Raw genomic sequence first — 22,386 nt, 5'->3', positions numbered from 1 at the left:
GGGACAGATGTAAATGAGCTGTTAGCTAAATCTGATTATACGCATCAGTTCTCACTTCTGAGACTTCTGCCACCACTGAAGTCAGTAGACATGAAACATACCAGCACTCTGACTCTGTCCTGCACCGGGAGAGTCCAATGTAGGAGAATCTAGAGCGAGGGGGAGACACCTCACCCCACTCATCTATCTATCTATCTATCTATCTATCTATCTATCTATCTATCTATCTATCTATCTATCTATCTATCTATCTATCTATCTATCTATCTATCTATCTATCTATCTATCTATCTATCTATCTATCTATCTATCTATCTATCTATCTATCTATCTATCTATCTATCTATCTATCTATCTATCTATCTATCTATCTATCTATCTATCTATCTATCTATCTATCTATCTATCTATCTATCTATCTATCTATCTATCTATCTATCTATCTATATATCTATCTATCTATCTATCTATCTATCTATCTATCTATCTATCTATATCTCTCTCTCTCTCTCTCTCTCTCTCTCTCTCCTCTCTCTCTCTCTCTCTCTCTCTCTCTCTCTCTCCCTCTCCCTCTCCCTCTCCCTCTCCCTCTCCCTCTCTCCCTCTCTCAATTAAATAACATTCACAAGGCTTTATTGGCATTGGATACATATGTTTACATTGCCAAAGCATGTCAGAGAGATTGAGGTAGTGATGGTGGTGGTGGGAGGGGATGGCATTAGCCTACATATCCTGATGATTTCTCTGTAGTGACCTCAGTGTCTGCAGGTCTATTTGCTGCAGAGTGAAACTGGTTCAAACCGGCCGAAGGTTAGACTTCTAAACCACAAGACAACTCAGCTAGCTGTGGTGACTAAGTGTTAAAACTGTCAACTTCTCTGTTCTAAAGTTACCATGTTTGTTTCAGCAGAGGAGGAACACATTGTTGAGATGATGACAATACAGTTAAAGTATACATCAATATATTGTATTACTTTTCTGACATTTCATTGATCCAAATACAGTCTTTGTAAATGATCAACTCAACAGATGAGTTTCTGAACAGAAGAAACATCCCTCCTCTACAACCCAACTCCCCCTAAATGAATGATGTCATCACATAACAGACAAGCAACTGAGATCTCAGTAAACAAATAGAACGACCTCCACATCGCCCCCTACAGAATGTTATCAGTACTGATTAAGAAATATACTCTAATCTCGACAACCAGACGGCTCTTTCTCTCTCTATTTAGCCTGGGGACGAGGTTACAGTTATTCAAATGAACTATATGTTTCATCTCAGTCAATTCAGGAAGTGAAGTGAAATTCCATTCATGGATTGAAAAGTCCACATAAAAAATGATGGTCATCAATGACAAATTGTATTGCGATTCATTGTCTGTATTGAAATGGAACTAAATTAAATTAAATTGAACCCCAGCTCTGGTAACACAAACACTGTGTCACAACCAGCCCTGCCTGAGCTGCCCCGGTCAACTGTAAGTGCTGTTATTGTAAAGTGGAAATGTTACCCCAACATCATACAATGACATTCTAGACGATTCTGTGCTTCCAATTTTGTGGCAACAGTTTGGGGAAGGCCCTTTCCTGTTTCAGCATGACAATGCCCCTGTGCACAACGCGAGGTCCATACAGAACTGGTTTGTCGAGATCGGTGTGGAAGAACTTGACTGGCCTGCACAGAGCCCTGACCCCAACCTCATCGAACACCTTTGGGATGAATTGGAACACCGACTGTAAGCCAAGCCTAATTGCCTAACATCAGTGCTCTTGTGGCTGAATGGAAGCAAATCCCCACAGCAATGTTCCAACATCTAGTGGAAAGCCATCCCAGAAGAGTGGATGCTGTTATAGCAGCAAAGGGGGGACCAACTCCATATTAATGCCCATGATTTTGGAATGAGATGTTCGACGAGCAGGTGTCCACATACTTTAGATCATGTAGTGTATCATGAACAATGGTTGCAGTGTGTGTGTCTGTTGCCTGCGTTCATGTACATATATATACATTCATATGAAGGTTACTCACTTGATGATTTCCTGTCTCTCCTCCATTGGTAGATCACCACCAACACAGTCACACTCACACACACCATTATGACCACTGGGGTACCTAGAACTACAAATACAAGGTAATAACATTCCTCTCAGACCCTTCTCCTTCCTTCAGCTACTGTACCAGTTTCCTAACCACCTAGTCCTCCTACTGTACCAGTTTCCTAACCACCTAGTCCTCCTATAACTACTGTATCAGTTTCCAAACCACCAAGTCCTCCTATAACTACTGTACCAGTTTCCTAACCACCTAGTCCTCCTACTGTCCCAGTTTCCTAACCACCTAGTCCTCCTACCGTACCAGTTTCCTAACCACCTAGTCCTCCTACTGTACCAGTTTCCTCACCACCTAGTCCTCCTACTGTACCAGTTTCCTCACCACCTAGTCCCCCTACTGTACCAGTTTCCAAACCACCAAGTCCTCCTATAACTACTGTACCAGTTTCCTAACCACCTAGTCCTCCTACTGTACCAGTTTCCTAACCACCTAGTCCTCCTACAGCTTCCCCAGCTAGAATGATAAGAGTTGTACTGTGTTCCTACCTGTTCTGGGAGGTCCAGTGGTCACAAGAAGAGGAGCTAGGGAAGAGAAGACACAGGATGAAGATACTGATGTGTGTGTGTGTGTGTGTTTATGTGTGTATATATGTGTGTGTTTGTGTGTGTGTTTTTGAGAGAGAGAGAGAGAGAGAGAGAGTGTTAACTTACCATCTGTAACCATGAGATACTCCACACCAGTAGGTCCCAGAGTCTGACATCTTCAGGTTCTTGATGGTAACAGTGAAGTCTCCATCTCCTCTGTCATCTATACTGTATCTCCCTCTCTCAATATAGTTCTTGCTGTCCTCAGTTTTAACCAGAATGTCACTGTTACTTAAACATCTACTGTTGCAGAAGTACTTGTAATTGGTCCCTGCCCATGTGAATGAGCAGACGAAAGCGACCTGTCCTCCAACAACTCCGGTCACGTTAGTGATGACTGAGTCCACAACACATAGAGCTGTCAAACAGAAACACACAGTCACTAAAGAGGAACTGGACCACATTGTCCTGAACACCATCATACTGGACCCATCAACAGAGAGGTAAGAGGACAACATACAGGCCACCATTACAAGGTAGCATAATATACTCATTATATCATCTGAACAGATCTATTGTGTAATGTAGACAGACAGAACTATAGAAACTGATACAGACAGACCTGAGAGGAGTCAGAACTCACCTGAGAGGAGACAGAACTCACCTGAGAGGAGACAGAACTCACCTGAGAGGAGACAGAACTCACCTGAGAGGAGACAGAACTCACCTGAGAGGAGACAGAACTCACCTGTGAGGAGACAGAACTCAGCTGAGAGGAGACAGAACTCACCTGAGAGGAGACAGAACTCACCTGAGAGGAGACAGAACTCACCTGAGAGGAGACAGAACTCACCTGAGAGGAGACAGAACTCACCTGAGAGGAGACAGAACTCACCTGAGAGGAGACAGAACTCACCTGTGAGGAGACAGAACTCACCAGAGAGGAGACAGAACTCACCTGAGAGGAGACAGAACTCACCTGAGAGGAGACAGAACTCACCTGAGAGGAGACAGAACTCACCTGAGAGAAGACAGAACTCACCTGAGAGGAGACAGAACTCACCTGAGAGAAGACAGAACTCACCTGAGAGGAGACAGAACTCACCTGAGAGGAGACAGCAAGAGACAACGAGGAGTATCTTCAGTCTGGACAGTTACTCATCAGTTACCATACTGTTAAAGTTACTTTAGTATCACAGTTACTACACTGTTCAAGTTACTTGACTATACTACCAGCTAGCACAGGTCCATCAGCTACTCTTTTTTTTTCTTCAAATAGCTTTATTGGCAGGATGTGCATATTGTCAAAGCATACTTTGGAACTAGAATGATTTATTATGAACATTAACATAATTTAAAAAATAACCAAGATTGTCAATGCAACTTCAGCGGGTGGGGGATTGGGGGGGGGGGGTTGTATTAGAAATGAAAATCACTAACAAAATAAGCGCTCTATTCAATATGTATCCCTGAAGTGTTACAGACTGCACGTTAGAAATGTAAAGGTCATTTCTGATTGAGCCGACATATGCAGCATTTACCATGAACGCAGTCTCCACTAACACAGGAACATTACCTTTGAATATTCATCAGGCTGTAAAGCTGAACTTCCTGGATACGGATTGAATAGAGCCCTAAGTAAATAAACATACAATGGACAATAGAGTTAACAATAACAACAACAATGTCATAGACGACATGTTGGTATGTCAGATACTGTCCCTACAGAATTCACAACAGTTTCAAAGGAATAGAGACATTTCATATGTCATTATGGCTACAGAATGGAATTATCTCTCTCTCTCTCTCTCTCTCTCTCTCTCTCTCTCTCTCTCTCTCTCTCTCTCTCTCTGTCTCTGGCTGTCTCTCTCTCTCTCTCTGCTGTGTGAAAATGGTTCAAACCGGCCGGAGGTTGGACTTCTGAACCACAAGAGAACTCAGCTAGCTGTGGTTGTATACCAAATAGCACCCTATTCCCTACATAGTGCACTACTTTTGACCAGGCCCCAAAGGGCTCTGAGTAATAGAGTGATCATAGTAACCATAGCAACGGAGGCTATGTTGTCAGCAGCAGCTCTCCACAAAACCTCAGGTAGTTGCATCACTTCCTCTAGGCCTCTGAGAGACTCACATCTACACCATCATCACCATGACAGCCCCTTTTACCAAATAATAGAATACTATTAGATTTTAGCCACCAATGAAATCAGTAGACATGAAACCTAGCAGCACTCTGCCTCTGTCCTGCACCAGGAGAGTAGTCTGATGGAGGATAATCTAGAGAGAGGGGGAGAATATGTGTGTCTGTCACGTCTCCTCCCGTTGCTCCCCTCTGGTGCTCTGATTCGCCAGTCTACTGAGCCACCGGTCTGAGCGCACCACCTCGGCAACACCGGAATGGAAACCCAACGCACCCTAATCACCTCCAGCGCACCTGCACCTCATCATCTCATCACCACCCCTATATAGCCCTGAACTGTTCAGTGTTGTGTTGTGTGTGTGATTATTAGTGTCATGTTGGGAACTCACTCTTTGTTGTACTCTTGCTCAGTGTTAAGTAAACCTTTACATTGTTGATTCCTGCGTCTGCGTCCTGCCTCTAGAATCTAGGGAGAGGGGGAGAATGTGTGTGTCTGTGTTTGTGTATGTACGTACACTCTTCAGACCTTGTCACACAAGTGTTTTTGTGCCCATTGTTAGAGTAGACAGTCCAATATCTTGTCATTATAATACATGTATGTAATTTAGCCAGGAGCAATTAGGTTTAATGCCTTATTTCACCTCGTCGGTTCAGGGATTCAAACCAGCTACCTTGCAGTTACTGGCCCAATGCTATTAACTGCTGGGCTACCTGCAGCCCGTAATAACTGATATTTGCTGTCAGGAGGAAGGGTCTAGAGAAGTCAGATGTTTTTTATTTAGTTAAGAATGTACAATACTATATACAATTCAGAAAATATCACATCATAAAACCACCACAATAAAAAGATAACAGATTTATATTACACTTCACATTATAATAGTACAGGGTAATAATAATAATAATAATCAGAATCATCATCATCATCATCATTATAGTAATATTAATAACAATGGTAATAATAATAATTATAATAATCATCATTATAGTAACAACAACAACAACAATAATAATAATCTATTGGGTGGGTGCGCTTTTTGCCGTTGTTATCGAGTACTGACGGTGAATGTCGTCACTAAAACACGGCAAATGAGGAAGAATTATCAGACAGATCAAAAAATGAATAATTGTTTCTCAGACAGCTCCATGTGTCTCTGATGGTAATGGCTTTTGAAATATTTTTTAGCCTTTAGTGAGCCGGTTTTGAGCAGGGCATTTGGAATTCGCCGCCGGCCTCCTAAATTGCAAATCAAGTGATACCTCCGCCTACACGGGCAAGAACCAGGCGTCTCATACTTTCAAGACATGCACACTCACTGTCACTGAGAGAACAGGAAGTAGCTAAGTGACTGTGTCAGTAAGGAAAAGGCTATAAGACTGTGACCTCATATCCTCTCCCTGTCAACAACCCATTTGAAGAAGTAGGAAACAAGACCTGCTACTGTCTGGGTGTGTGGAAGAGATGGAGAAGGAGAAGAGAGAGAGAGAGAGAGAGAGAGAGAGAGAGAGAGAGAGAGAGAGAGAGAGAGAGAGAGAGAGAGAGAGAGAGAGAGAGAGAGAGAGAGAGAGAGAGAGAGAGCGAGAGAGAGAGAGAGAGAGAGAGAGAGAGAGAGAGCATGAGCCAAAAAATGAAAAAGATTAGCTAAAAAGAGAGGTCAGTGCATATAGTTAACATATGTCCCTTTTGATTGGTAGACAGTGGGTGTATGACCCTTGTGATTGGTCGCCAGTGTGTGCATGGCCCTTGTGATTGGTTGCCAGTGACTCAGGTGTGTCTGGGTTTGCTGACTGTGGAGTAGATGGGAGGAGTCTCAGAGGAGCTGTGTGGATGATTGACAGTAGAGTAGGTGGGGCTTTGACCAAAGTTCACAGTAGCAGAGTCACATGATGAAGTGCCCTCTTTATCGATGGCAACGGTGGCCTCATTGCGGCAGCTGCCCTCTTTAGTGATGGTGACTCTGGCTTCGTTGGGGCAGCTGGGGTTCTGGTGGAAGTTGATGCTGGCGTAGTGGGGAGAGTCAGAGTGGCTTGTGGGTAAGTTGGCGGTGGTGTAGATGGTGGTGGGCGCAGTGTCTGAGTCTGACTGTAGGGGGCGCTCCTTTATCTCCTCATAGTCACCGTCACCATGACAACCCTGAAGAGGAGGCAGGAGAGAAAAAGGGAGGAGGAAGAGGAGATAATATTATGACATCACAAACACACTCAATGACATCACTCAATGACATCACTCAATCACGTCACTCAATGACATCACTCAGTCACATGACTCAATGACATCACTCAGTCCACAAAAACTAACAAAACAAATACACTGACCCCTTTGTTGTTCCCTTTGTCTGGGCTCATTCTGAGTGTTGAAGAGACAGATCCTGTGGAACACAACACACATTACTCAGAGAGAGAGAGAGAGAGAGAGAGCGAGAGAGAGAGAGAGAGAGAGAGAGAGAGAGAGAGAGAGAGAGAGAGAGAGAGAGAGAGAGAGAGAGAGAGAGAGAGAGAGAGAGAGAGAGAGAGAGAGAGAGAGAGAGAGAGAGAGAGAGAGAGAGAGACAGGGGGAGGCACTATTTATCCTCTGCTTTTTTTAACCTTGTGTCTTTCTCACCTGTGGCCTTGTTGTATTTCCATCTGTAGACTATGATCAGGCTGATCACCAGCAGCAACAGTACCAGACTAACAGACACCATGATGACCACTGAGGAACCTGGAACACACACACACACACACACACACACACACACACACACACGCTGTCACAGAACCGATTAGACAAACCTACTGTTACACTATACTATATACATGTCTACCACTAACCTACCCTCATATCATAACACTACATACAGACATGTCTACCACTAACTACCCTCATATCATAACACTACATACAGACATGTCTACCCACTAACCTACCCTCATATCATAACACTACATACAGACATGTCTACCACTAACCTACCCTCATATCATAACACTACATACAGACATGTCTACCACTAACCTACCCTCATATCATAACACTACATACAGACATGTCTACCACTAACCTACCCTCATATCATAACACTACATACAGACATGACTACCACTAACCTACCCTATATCATAACACTACATACAGACATGTCTACCACTAACCTACCCTCATATCATAACACTACATACAGACATGTCTACCACTAACCTACCCTCATATCATAACACTACATACAGACATGTCTACCAAGTGAGACTCAGACATTTGAATTTGTAAAATGTAATTACCAGATCTGTTTAGTGATGATGTGGATGGTGGTGATAGTGATGATGGTGATGGTGACGGTGAGATGAAGGTGGTTGTGGCTGAGGCTGGAAGTGCTGTAGTTGTTGTTGTTGTTGTGGTGGTGGTGGAGCCACTGAAAACGATTGACACAGGTGGGATTATTTTTTGCTAGGTGAGGAGAGAAGAGATGGAGAGATGGAGGGAGAGATGGAGGCGAAGAGTCACATGGAGAGAGAGAGAGGATGGAGGGAGAGAGAGAGTTACAGGCACAGAGAGATATGGAGGTAGAGAGAGAGTTACAGGCACAGAGAGAGATGGAGGGAGAGAGAGAGTTACAGGCACAGAGAGAGAGATGGAGGGAGAGAGAGAGTTTCTCTTGTTTCTGTTGAGGTGTTTAGTTCTCCTTTAGCTCACCACATTTCTCTCTTTCTATCTTTTCTCTGTCTCTCATCACTCTCTTCTTTTTCATCACTCCTCTCTCTCTCTCTCTCTCTCTCTCTGTCTCTCTCTGTCTCTCTCTCTCTCTCTCTCTCTCTCTCTCTCTCTCTCTCTCTCTCTCTCTCTCTCTCTCTCTCTCTCTCTCTCTCTCTCTCTCTCTCTCTCTCTCAAATATAGGTCATGACAACTGCAGGTTTCATGATGACATCCATACTGAAACTTGGGGTTTTATATCTTGAACACATGACTGCTTAGTGATACTCAGACCGATATAGAAACACACAGACATTACAGAGGAAGTTACAGTGTTCTGGTCCAGTGTCTTTTCACACCACTACAAACACACAGACACACCCAGCCTCCACTAACACACTAACTGCTGTCAACCACTGAACAGCTTCTAATGATAAGATGTTTAGTTCAATGCTACATTTCACTAAACTGGTTGTTGCCAATTAATAACAGCATATTTCAGAAGGTTCTAGATGTGATTGCTACTTTAAAATGACAGTATTTAAATTGTCAGACATAACATATTGTAGTTATATCTGATAAAATAGAATGCTATATATTATTTACGTGGTCATACAGTACATAGTTACTGCAGGGGTACAGCATGGGAAGCAGAGGAGGCTGGTGGACAGAGATATAGGAGGACGGGCTAACCACAACGGCTGGAATGGAATAGATGGAACGTTATCAAATACATCAAACATGTGAATGACATAAAACAATGAATGCAATTATGATTTCAATTCAACTACTTTTTCTTACAAGACTTTAAGGTGTGTGTTTTGGGTACACATGCTAAAGAAATAGAAGTCTTGTTTATACTCACTTATAACATGTAGCTTCACCTGTGTGATCAGTGCAATGTAACGGTCTTCTGTCCTGCTGGTTTTTACTCCACACCAGTAGGTCCCAGTATCATCTTCAGTCAGGTCACTGATGGTCACTGAGTAGAATTTCTCTGTTCTGTTGTCATACATTTTGTTATTGTTGGAGTTCATGGAATTGCAGATGAAACGATCGTGCTCCTTGCAGAAATACTTGATGCTGTACTCGCGGCCTTCTGGATAGTTGCAGCTGATGGTAGCTTCTCCTCCCAGATAGACCGTCTCTGTGATTGACTTCTCACAGCAGTCATCTGTCAATAGGAACACACATCACAACCTTAGTCTAATACTATACACTAACTTCCTTTACTAGTGATATTGATCATGCAATAACATCGAGCTAAATTCATTTCATAAAGATTAAGTGAAAGTGACTCACCTTCCTCTACTTTCAGCTCTACATCAGTGTAACTGTCCCATGCATTAGGTTTCTCCACTCCACACCAGTAGGTCCCTTCATCTTGTTTAGTCAGTTGTCTGATGATCACCTTGAAGTCGTTTCCTTCAGTGTTGTCATACAGAGAAAATCTACCACTGTGCTGCCAGGTGTTCTTCGTCAGAGTACCTATTTTCTTATCACATCTATAAGTCCACTTTGGTCCCATACAGAAATATTTCTCATGACTTCCTACTTCTATGGAATATTTACAGTAGATGATGACAGTTCCTCTACTGTCACTTTGAAGGAGTGCAAACAACCTGTAAATCAGTCAACAGAAAATACATATTATATTCCTTTTGGTTTAGTGTTTTGTAATACCAATGTACTTATGGTCAGAATTCCTACACCAGTGGCATCATCACATTACCCACACACACACTCCCACAGACACGCACACACGCACACACACGCATGCACACATACACACACAAACACACACATGCACACATACACACACACGCACACATACACATACACACACACAAACACACACACGCACACATACACACACACACACACACACACACACACACACACACACACACACACACACACACATAGACACACACACACAGTAGTGTTTCCTTATCTGTAGCAGCAGCCTTTATAAGAAGACTAACTGGATGTTATTACATTGTTATAGAGAGTTATTACAAGCGTATTACCTGTCATGAAGGAGAGGAGGATGACTATCAGCAGGATCCTCATCTTGTTGTGTTCTCTCCAGGTTGGTCCAGGTGTCTATAGGTCCTGATATAATGTTGTGTTCTCTCCAGGTTGGTCCAGGTGTCTATAGGTCCTGATATAATGTTGTGTTCTCTCTAGGTTGGTCCAGGTTTCTATAGGTCCTGATATAATGTTGTGTTCTGTCCAGGTTGGTCCAGTGTCTATAGGTCCTGATATAATGTTGTGTGTCCAAGTGCAAAACTCTCTCTGTTCTCTCTACACTTAAAGTAACCTAAATACAAACTTCATGTACTTTATGTACTCTCTCTCTCTCTCTCTCTCTCTGCCCCTCCCTCTCGCTCACTCAATCCTTGCACTCATACAACTATGTACTTCCCTATTTCTGCATCTCTCTCTCTCTCTCTCCTCTCTTCTCTCTCTCTCTCTCTCTCTCTCTCTCTCTCTCTCTCTCTCTCTCTCTCTCTCTCTCTCTCTCTCTCTCTCTCTCTCTCTCTCGCTCTCTCTACTAGTTCAAACCCTCCTACCACATGTTAATTCTGACAGCCCCTCCCTCTTCCTCCTTAACCAATCATATCTCTGTTCCTACATCACACAGTAGAGAGAGAGAGAGAGTGAGAGAGAGAGAGATAAATAAATAAAGATGGAGGCTGAGAGAGAGAGAGAGAAAGGGAGTGTGAGAAAGAGATCAGTGAGACAAAAAGAGGGAGAGAGAGGCCTCTATGGATCAAAGCACAGAAACACATTCATACACTCTCATGCAGACTGGAGGCTGTCTGCAGAGGAGAGAAACAGAGTTATTCTGCCACTGGAGGGCGATCTCCCTCCATCTCTCCCTCCATCTCTCCCTCCATCTCTCCCTCCATCTATCCCTCCATCTACCCTCCATCTCTCCCTCCATCTACCCTCAATCTATCCCTCCATCTCAGCTCTGTGTGTCTAGTGACAGTGGTACATGCTGATGAGACAGGTACTGAGTTTACTGACAGCACCAGTGGAGGCTGGTGAGGGGAGGACGACTTATAGTAATGTCTAGAATGGAATGTATCAAACACATAGAAATATATTGGTGCTTTATTGATAAACACACATAGGCTCATTTCCCAGTCAAGTGGAGTAAAAAACACTGAATAAGCAAAGCTTTCTAAAAGTGATAAACTGTCTCTTTTTGTTCAAGCCAGTGTTACATTCACAGTAGAAAAATGATTGAATGAATGAACGGATGTACAGACGGAACCACCGACAAACAAACAAAAGAATGAACGAACAGATGATTGAACTAACGAACAAACAAATAAATCAATAAATGAATATACGAACAAATTAACAAATTAACGATGTAAGTAATATGAATAAAAATAAGAATTAATGAATTAAAGAACAAACACATAAATGAATGATTGAATGAATATATAAACTAATTAACAAATGAACGATCAAATAAACAAATTAATTAAAAACACAAATGAGTGAAAACATTAATAAATGAAAACATGAATTCATGCTTTGCCATACAGATCAGTGTCAGTATTAGACTATGTAGCAGAGTGTTTAATGGTGCAGTACATCTATGAGGTGTCTACATCTGTAGGGTGAGTGTCTGGGTGGTTACTAGCATCAGTCTCTGTACTGAAGGAGACAGTATTATAGTGGAGACAGGCTGGATCTCTGGGGAAGTTGACAGTAGCATAGTGGAGACAAGCTGGATCTCTGGGGAAGTTGAGAGTAGCATAGTGGAGACAGGCTGGATCTCTGGGGAAGTTGACAGTAGCATAGTGGAGACAGGCTTGATCTCTGGGGAAGTTGACAGTAGCATAGTGGAGACAGGCTGGATCTCTGGGGAAGTTGACAGTAGCATAGTGGAGACATGATGGATCTCTGGGGAAGTTGACAGTAGCATAGTGGAGACAGGCTGGATCTCTGGGGAAGTTGACAGTAGCATAGGTCACACTGTCTTGAACCTATGTTATGGACCAACGTTGGAGTAAATGTCATCTGGACTAGGATTGGTTGCCGTGGCATAGATGATGGTGATGTCACAGGCTGTATCTGGGTTCTGATTGGTTGCTGTGGCGTAGATTGGGTTAGTGATGGTTCCTATGTCTGGATCTTGGTTGTCTGTCATTGAGTCAGGAACCAACGGTCTGGCAGAGTGTTTGGCTGCTGAAGAGGAAAGCAAATAGATTAACAAATAATAATAATGATTGCGTGTGAAAACTACTCTACCTGTTGGTCTCCTGTCTCTGTCTCTCCTCTGTCTAAAGAACATGAACAGCAGCAGACCCAGCAGTAGTAGAACAACACCCAGACCAACACCAGAGAACGTCAGATCACCTAGAACACCCAGACCAACACCAGAGAACATCACATCACCTAGAACACCCAGACCAACACCAGAGAACATCAGATCACCTAGAACACCCAGACCAACACCAGAGAACATCACATCACCTAGAACACCCAGACCAACACCAGAGAACATCAGATCACATAGAACACCCAGAGACAGTACACAGGCATAATGTTCCAGTGATGCTACATTTAGCTAGTCTCTACTGTACTGTACTTCTGTGTTTCTTCATTTCAGAGGGAGGGAGGAGGGAAGACAACATTAGACAGAGAAACAGGTGGGTGTTGAGGAGAGCAGAAATAAAGATTACATGTTAATGATGAGATATCAATAGGAAGAGCCAGATTATTCTATCTAATACCAAGTATCAGGCACAGTCGGTGTGTTTTTGTTGAAATTCATTCTCATTCACTGTCTGGAGGAGGAAGATGCAATGGCTAGTTTCCACCACAAATTGGTGTATCTTTACATTCAAAGTTGTAGTTTATAAGGGTTTAATGCTAGGTAGTTGTATTTCATGTAACAGTTTGGTGCTTGGTAGTTGTAGTCCATTTTATAAATGGTACTTGGTAGTTGTAGTCCATTTTATAAATGGTACTTGGTAGTTATAATCCATGTTACATTATGGTATATGGTACTTAGTCATGTTTGTGGGTGGTGAGGCTGTTGTTACCTTGTGTTCTAGCCAATGTCTGTGGGTGGTGATGTTGTTAGTCCTACTGTTCCATTGGTCCTATCTGTTGGAACACATGAGTCAAATAAGTTAGGTGGAAACCCCAGAGAGAGAGAGAGAGAGAGAGAGAGAGAGAGAGAGAGAAGAGAGAGAGAGAGAGAGGAGAGAGAGAGAGAGAGAGAGAGAGAGAGAGAGAGAGAGAGAGAGAGAGAGAGAGAGAGAGAGAGAGAGAGAGAGAGAGAGAGAGAGAGAGAGAGAGAGAGAGACTTCCCATATTTATCCTCTGCTTCTCAACCAGGGACAAATGATGACAGGGATATTATTTTACATTTACATTTTAGTTGATTATGCAAATGTTGTTGTTTTTTGTATTGAACGGAAAGATTTCGAAAAGGAGAACTTTCTCTCCTTTTATAACCCTGTGTGTGCGTGTGTGTGTGTGTGTGTGTGTCTTTCTCACCTGTGGCCTTGTTGTATTTCCATCTGTAGACTATGATCAGGCTGATCACCAGCAGCAACACTACCAGACTAACAGACACCATGATGACCACTGAGGTACCTGGAACACACACACACACACACACACACACACACACACACACACACACACACACACACACACATTGTTACAGAACCGATTAGACAAACCTACTGTTACACTAACCTACCCTCATATCATAACACTACATACAGACATGTCTACCACTAACCTACCCTCATATCATAACACTACATACAGACATGTCTACCACTAACCTACCCTCATATCATAACACTACATACAGACATGTCTACCACTAACCTACCCTCATATCATAACACTACATACAGACATGTCTAACACTAACCAAAGTGAGACTCAGACATTTTTATTTCTAAACATTTATTTACCAGATCTGTTGAGTGATATTGGTGATGATGGTGATGGTGATGATGATTGTGATGATGACGGTGATGATGGTGACGATGATGATGATGATGATGATGATGATGATGGTGAGATGAAGGTGGTTGTGGGTGGGGCTGGAGATGCTGTAGCTGGTGTTGTTCCTTTTGTTGTTGTTGTGGCTGAAAACAATTGAATCAAGTGGGGAAATGTTTTAGCAGATTGAGGAGAGGGAGAGATGGAGAGATGAGGAGGGAGAGAGAGATTGATGGAGAGGGAGAAAGAGAGTGATAGAGAGAAAGAGAGATATATAGAGAAAGATATAGAGAAAGAGAGAGTGCATGATACATATTGTTATATATTTCCTCTCTAGACAGACAGATGTAAAGATGGTGGTTTCTCTTGTTCCTGTTGAAGTGTGTTAGTTCTACTTTAGCTCACCATATCTCTCTATCTCTCTTACATGTATCACTCTGTCCATCTCTCTCTCACTCTCTCCCACCATATATTTCTTCATAACTCCCTCTCTCCATGTCTCCCCTCTCTCTCTCTGTCTCTCTCTCTCTCTCTCTCTCTCTCTCTCTCTCTCTCTCTCTCTCTCTCTCTCTCTCTCTCTCTCTCTCAATTCAATTCAATTCAAGGGGCTTTATTGGAATGAGAAACATCTGTTTATAATGCCAAAGGAAGTTAAATGAATAAACAAAAGTGAAATAAACAATAAGAAGTGAACGGTAAATATTACACTCACACAAGTTCCAAAATAATAAAGACATTTCAAATGTCATATCATGTCTATACAGTGGCTTGCGAAAGTATTCACGCCCCTTGGCATTATTCCTATTTTGTTGTCTTACAACCTGGAATTAAAATGGATTTTTTGGGGGGGTTTGTATCATTTCATTTACACGACATGCCTACCACTTTGAATATGCATATTTTTTTTGTGTGAAACAAACAACAAATAAGACAAAAAAACAGAACTTGAGTTAGCATAACTATTCACTCCCCCAAAGTCAATACTTTGTAGAGCCACCTTTTGCAGCAATTACAGCTGCAAGTCTCTTGGGGTATGTCTCTATAAGCTTGACACATCTAGCCACTGGGATTTTTGCCCATTCTTCAAGGCAAAACTAATCCAGCTCCTTCAAGTTGACCTTTAAGTCATACCACAGATTCTCAATTGGATTGAGGTCTATGCTTTGACTAGGCCATTCCAAGACATTTAAATGTTTCTCCTTAAACCACTCGAGTGTTGCTTTAGCCGTATGCTTAGGGTCATTGTCCTGCTGGAAGGTGAACGTCCGTCCCAACTCAAATCTCTGGAAGACTGAAACAGGTTTCCCTCAAGAATTTCCCTGTATATAGCGCCATCCATCATTGTCACGGTTTCGGCCGAGGCGGCCCCTCCTCCTTGTTCGGGCAGGTTTCGGCGGTCGTCGTCTCCGGAGTACTAGCTGCCACCGTTCTATGTTTCTTGTTTGATTGGTTTTGTCTGTTTGTCACACCTGTTTTGTGTTATGTCTCATTAAGCACCCTATTTAGTTCCTTGTTGTTAGTTAGGTGTTGTGTGTAATTGTTTCCTTGTCGTGTTGCTGCGCTACCTATTTTGGTGCGCTATTTTGTAGCTTGCCTCCTTGTTGTTTTTAGGAGAGATATACGCACATGTTTAGTACGCCCGTTTGTTTACGCATGTGCGCGCTTTTCTCGCCTCCGGGCTGTTCTTGGATTATTTTGTGTGATCTACTAAAGTCTTTGTTTGGACTTAACTTCTGCGTCCTGCGCCTGATTCCACACCACACCTACCTACAGCAACTCTTGACAGAATTACACACCACATATGGAATCAGCAGGAGCACCCACCGACATCATGGAGGAGCGTCTTCGTGGTCAAGAGCATCGAATCAACCAGATCGGGCACGCCTTGGACCGCGTCATGAACACCCTCCATCGATGGGAGACAAGCGGGGTACCCACACCCCCACCTATCGCACCATCACCATCGGACAGCCCGCCCGTCCAACTACCGGAACCCAGTGGGATTCGGCTCTCGCTCCCGAGGGCGTACGACGGCACCGCTGCCGGGTGTCAGGGGTTCCTATTACAAGTGGAGCTCTACCTTGCCACCATACACCCGGCGCCCTCGGGATACGAGAGCATTTCCGCCCTCATCTCCTGTCTCACCGGCAAGGCGTTGGAGTGGGCCAACGCCGAATGGAGGGGAATAGACGCCGCCACAGTCACCTATGCGGAGTTCTCCCGCCGCTTCCGTGCTGTCTTCGACCATCCACCAGAGGGGAAGGCGGCGGGGGAGCGTCTATTCTACCTCCGACAGGGGATGAGGAGCGCTCAAGAGTTTGCGCTGGAGTTCCGGACTCTGGCGGCAGATGCAGGGTGGAATGAGAGGGCCCTCATAGACCACTTTAGATGTAGCCTTCGGGAGGACGTCCGCAGAGAGTTAGCGTGCAGGGATACTACACTAACATTTGACCAGTTGGTGGACATGGCCATTCGGCTGGACATCCTGCTCGCGACCCGCGGACGTCCCAGGTGGGGGCCTCCCATTCCATCCTCCAGCGCCTCCGAGCCGAGCCCGATGGAGCTTGGAGGTGCTGGCACTAGAGGGAGGAGAGGAAGGAGCCCGAGGGGGGCAGTCTCCTGCACCAACTGTGGCCGCGGAGGGCACACCGCGGCTAGGTGCTGGGGAGGGTCCCCTGGTGAAGGAGATGGCAGGTCACACATTGGGGAGTCCTCCCAGGTGAGTAGGCGCCCTACTTACCCAGAGCTTTCTGTCGTACACATTACATTACCTGTTTGTTTCCCACAGGTTGCACCTCATTCCCAGCATAAGGCTCTAGTCGATTCAGGCGCAGCTGGGAATTTTGTAGATCGTAAATTCTGTGTTAAGTTAGGGATTCCCCTCCTTCCAGTCGATAAGCCCTTCCCTGTACATGCCTTAGATAGTCGTCCGTTAGGATCTGGGTTGATTAGGGAGGTCACGGCGCCACTTAGGATGATGACGCAGGGGGGTCATGAGGAGACGATTCAACTCTATCTGATCGACTCTCCTGCGTATCCGGTGGTACTGGGGCTTCCCTGGTTGATTTCCCATGATCCTACGATTTCGTGGCGAGAGAAGGCTCTTAAAGGGTGGTCTGCTCAGTGTGAGGGGCTATGTCTGGGTGTTTCCGTAGGGGCGACCTCGGTGGAGAGCCCGAACCAGATGCCAGCACTGCACATTCCGCCTGAGTATGAGGATTTGGCACTCGTGTTTAGTAAGACCAGAGCGGCATGGTTGCCGCCTCATAGACAGGGGGATTGTGCGATAGACCTCCAGATAGGAGCTGCGCTCCCGCGGAGCCATGTGTATCCTTTGTCACAGGAGGAGAAAAGGGCAATGGAGACTTACATTGCCGAGTCTCTGAGACAGGGATACATACGGCCTTCCACTTCTCCCGCGTTCTCAAGCTTCTTTTTTGTGAAGAAAAAGGATGGAGGTTTGCGTCCGTGTATTGATTACCGCGGTCTCAATCAGGTGACTGTGAAATATAGTTATCCACTCCCGCTGATTGCGACCATGACGGAGTCATTACACGGGGCACGGTTCTTCACAAAATTGGACCTCAGGAGCGCATATAACTTGGTGCGCATTAGGGAGGGCGATGAGTGGAAGACAGCATTTAGTACTACCTCCGGCCATTACGAGTATCTCGTCATGCCATATGGGTTAATGAATGCTCCATCAGTCTTCCAATCGTTTGTAGATGAGATTTTCCGGGACATGCAGGCGCAGGGAGTAGTGGTGTACATAGATGATATTCTTGTGTACAGTTCTACTCGGGCCGAGCATGTAGCCCTGGAGCGCAGGGTATTGAGGAGACTGTTGGAGCATGACCTGTATGTCAAAGCCGAGAAATGTCTGTTCTTTCAGGAGTCAGTTTCCTTTTTGGGTTACCAGTTGTCTGCGTCAGGGGTGAGAATGGAGGTGGACCGAGTGTCTGCCGTGCGTAATTGGCAAACCCCAACTACAGTTAAAGAGGTGCAGCGGTTCTTGGGTTTTGCGAATTACTACCGGAGGTTTATCCGGGGTTTTGGACAGGTGGCAACTCCCATAACGTCTCTTCTGAAGGGGGGTCCGGTGCGCTTGCAGTGGTCGGCTGAGGCGGACAGGGCCTTTGGGAGACTGAAGGACCTGTTTACCTCGGCTCCGGTGCTGGCGCACCCGGATCCCGCTTTACCCTTCCAAGTAGAGGTGGACGCGTCTGAGGCCGGTATCGGGGCAGTTCTTTCACAACGGTCCGGCACACCACCTAAGCTCCGCCCCTGTGCTTTTTATTCTAAGAAGCTCAGTCCGGTGGAGCGGAATTATGACGTAGGGGACAGGGAGCTGTTAGCCGTAGTACAGGCCCAAAAGGTGTGGAGGCATTGGCTTGAGGGGGCTCAACACCCTTTCCTCATTCTGACCGACCACCGTAACCTGAAATACATTCGGGCAGCTAGGAGACTGAATCCTCGCCAGGCTCGATGGACTATGTTTCTCGCCCGGTTTGTGTTCAAGATCACTTACATCCCTGGGTCCCAGAACGGGAAGGCAGATGCCCTGTCCCGGCGGTATGACATGGAGGAGAGGTGCGTGGAGCCCATTCCCATACTACCGGAGTCTTGTCTGGTGGCACCGGTGGTGTGGGAGGTCGATGCGGAGATCGAGCGGGCATTACGCACCGACCCTAGCCCTCCACAGTATCCGGTGGGTCGGACGTACGTCCCGCTCGAGGTCCGGGATCGGCTGATTTATTGGGCTCACACGTCACCCTCCTCTGGACATCCAGGTATTGGCCGGACAGTGCACTGCCTTAGTACGAAGTACTGGTGGCCAACGTTAGCCAGGGATGTGAGGGTTTATGTCTCCTCCTGCTCAGTGTGTGCCCAGTGTAAGGCGCCCAGACACTTGCCCAGGGGTAAATTACAACCCCTGCCCGTTCCACAACGACCCTGGTCTCACCTCTCGGTGGATTTTGTTACCGACCTTCCCTCCTCACAAGGGAATACCACCATCCTGGTCGTTGTGGATCGGTTCTCGAAGGCCTGTCGTCTCCTTCCCATGCCGGGTCTTCCTACTGCCCTACAGACCGCTGAGGCTCTATTTACTCACGTCTTCCGGCATTACGGGGTACCCGAGGATATAGTGTCCGATCGAGGCCCCCAGTTTACCTCCAGAGTCTGGAGAGCCTTTATGGAACGGTTGGGGGTCTCGGTGAGCCTTACCTCGGGTTACCACCCGGAGAGTAATGGGCAGGTCGAACGAGTCAACCAGGATGTGGGTAGGTTTCTGAGGTCATATTGTCAGGGCCGGCCGGAGGAGTGGGCGAGATATGTGCCCTGGGCCGAGATGGCACAGAACTCTCTCCGCCACTCCTCCACTAGACTAACCCCTTTCCAGTGTGTGTTAGGGTACCAGCCGGTTCTGGCACCTTGGCATGAGAGCCAGATCGAGGCCCCTGCTGTGGATGAGTGGGTGCGGCGCTCGGAGGAGACGTGGAACGCTGCACACGTCCATCTGCAGCGAGCCATCCGTCGACAGAAGACGAGCGCCGACCTACACCGCAGTGAGGGGCCAGTGTACGCACCTGGAGATCGAGTCTGGCTCTCAACCAGAAACCTGCCCCTCCGCCTGCCCTGCCGGAAGCTGGGTTGGCGGTTTGTGGGGCCTTTTAAAGTCCTGAGGAGATTGAACGAGGTGTGTTACAGGTTACAACTGCCCATTGATTACAATAATATTAACCCCTCGTTCCATGTGTCTCTCCTCAGGCCGGTGGTAGCTGCTCCACTCCAGGACTTTGAGATTGAGGAGACTCCTCCGCCCCCGTTGGACATCGAGGGGGCTCCGGCGTACACTGTTCGGACCATCCTGGATTCGAGACGCCGGATGGGGGGTCTCCAATATCTCGTGGAGTGGGAGGGGTACGGTCCGGAGGAGCGGTGCTGGGTGCCGAGGAGGGACATTCTGGATCCGTCCCTGCTGACCGAATTCCATCGTGGTCATCCTACGCGCCCTGCTCCGCGTCCTCCTGGTCGTCCCCGAGGCCGGGGGTGGCGCACGGCTGGAGCCGCGCGTCAAGGGGGGGGTACTGTCACGGTTTCGGCCGAGGCGGCCCCTCCTCCTTGTTCGGGCAGGTTTCGGCGGTCGTCGTCTCCGGAGTACTAGCTGCCACCGTTCTATGTTTCTTGTTTGATTGGTTTTGTCTGTTTGTCACACCTGTTTTGTGTTATGTATCATTAAGCACCCTATTTAGTTCCTTGTTGTTAGTTAGGTGTTGTGTGTAATTGTTTCCTTGTCGTGTTGCTGCGCTACCTATTTTGGTGCGCTATTTTGTAGCTTGCCTCCTTGTTGTTTTTAGGAGAGATTTACGCACATGTTTAGTGCGCCCGTTTGTTTACGCCTGTGCGCGCTTTTCTCGCCTCCGGGCTGTTCTTGGATTATTTTGTGTGATCTACTAAAGTCTTTGTTTGGACTTAACTTCTGCGTCCTGCGCCTGATTCCACACCACACCTACCTACAGCAACTCTTGACAATCATTCCTTCAATTTTGACCAGTTTCCCAGTCCTTGCCAATGAAAAACATCCCCACAGCATGATGCTGCCACCACCATGCTTCATATATATTCATATATATACTGAGATCATGTGACACTTAGATTGCACACAGGTGGACTTTATTTAACTAATTATGTGACTTCTGAAGGTAATTGGTTGCACCAGATCTTATTTAGGGGCTTCATAGCAAAGGGGTTGAATACATATACACGCACCACTTTTCCGTTATTTATTTGTTAGAATTTTTTGAAACAAGTAAAATCCAAATAAAAATCAATTTAAATTACAGGTTGTAATGCAACAAAATAGGAAAAACGCCAAGGGGGATGAATATTTTTGCAAGGGACTGTAGCGATGTGCAAATAGTTAAAGTACAAAAGTGAAAATAAATATGGGTTGTATTTACAATGGTGTTTGTTTTCTCTGTCTCTCTGTCTCTCTGTCTCTCTGTCTCTCTCTCTCTCTCTCTCTCTCTCTCTCTCTCTCTCTCTCTCTCTCTCTCTCTCTCTCTCTTGTCTTCCTCTCACATGACAACTGCAAGTTTCATGATGCCATTCAGTTTTGAAACCTGGGGTTTTATATCTTGAACTCATGACTGCTTAGTGATACTGAGACAGATATAGAAACACAAAGACATTACAGAGGAAGTTACAGTGTTCTGGTCCAGTGGCTTTTCACACCATTACAAACACACAGACACACCCAGCCTCCACTAACACACTCACTGCCTGTTGTCAACCACTGAACAACTACTACTGATAAGATGTTTAGTTCAATGCTACATTTCAATGAACTGGTTTTTGACAATTAGATAATAATACCATATTTCCCAATGTTCTAGAAGTGATTGCTATTTTATGGCTTTTTATTATTTTTACTGTCAGACATGACACATTTACTGTAGGTGTACAGCATGGAAAGCAGAGGAGGCTGTTGGGAGGAGATATACTGTAGTTTGACGGGCTCATTGTCATGGCTGGAATGGAATAAATTGAACGGTATCGAACACATCAAACACATGGTTTCCATGTATTGATAGCATTCCATCCATACCATTCCAGCCATTACAATGAGCCTGTCCTCCTATATATCCTCCAACCAGTCACCACTGATGTAAAGAGTTGATCCACTGACCCACAGAGAGGTGAAGTCTAGTGTAGTCTGCAGGTCTCCACCTTCTATCAGATCCAAGTCTTGTTTATACTCACTTATAACACGTAGCTTCACCTGTGTGATCAGTGCGATGTAACTTTCCTTTCTCTTTCCTGTTTTTACTCCACACCAGTAGGTCCCAGTATCATCTTCAGTCAGGTCACTGATGGTCACTGAGTAGAATTTCTTTGTTCTGTTGTCAGATACAGAGAAACGCCCAGCTTTAGCAGTTCTCTG

The 22,386-nt window shown here is 45.4% G+C and overlaps 1 protein-coding gene and 1 pseudogene across 2 annotated transcripts in view; both read right to left on the bottom strand.

Moving 5' to 3' along the window:
- Nucleotides 1-6,521: 6,521 nt before the first annotated feature.
- On the bottom strand, nt 6,522-10,627 carry LOC311115737 (annotated as a pseudogene). Its single transcript has 6 exons — nt 10,478-10,627; nt 9,750-10,069; nt 9,313-9,621; nt 7,383-7,481; nt 7,097-7,149; nt 6,522-6,914 (listed from the first exon to the last, which is right to left on the bottom strand). The product of its transcript is annotated as an uncharacterized misc_RNA (transcript).
- Nucleotides 10,628-11,553: 926 nt separating this feature from the next.
- Nucleotides 11,554-22,386, bottom strand: part of LOC311115738 (uncharacterized protein) — a gene marked incomplete at its 5' end in the record, with an annotated part of 14,251 nt that continues 3,418 nt past the window's right edge. Inside the window, 5 exons of the mRNA XM_084190886.1 lie at nt 11,554-12,659; nt 13,520-13,583; nt 13,980-14,078; nt 14,411-14,587; nt 22,206-22,386. The exon at nt 22,206-22,386 is cut by the window's right edge and continues 155 nt beyond it. Coding sequence (XP_084047012.1) covers nt 13,528-13,583; nt 13,980-14,078; nt 14,411-14,587; nt 22,206-22,386 — 513 coding nt within the window. The remainder of the gene's footprint in view (nt 12,660-13,519; nt 13,584-13,979; nt 14,079-14,410; nt 14,588-22,205) is intronic.

This window comes from Coregonus lavaretus, assembly GCF_964263955.1.
Source record: "Coregonus lavaretus genome assembly, contig: HAP1_SCAFFOLD_5391, whole genome shotgun sequence".
In the NCBI taxonomy this organism is placed as follows: domain Eukaryota; kingdom Metazoa; phylum Chordata; class Actinopteri; order Salmoniformes; family Salmonidae; genus Coregonus; species Coregonus lavaretus.
The sequence above is the reverse complement of the archived record's forward strand: the minus strand, read 5'-3'. Positions and strand labels throughout refer to the sequence as shown.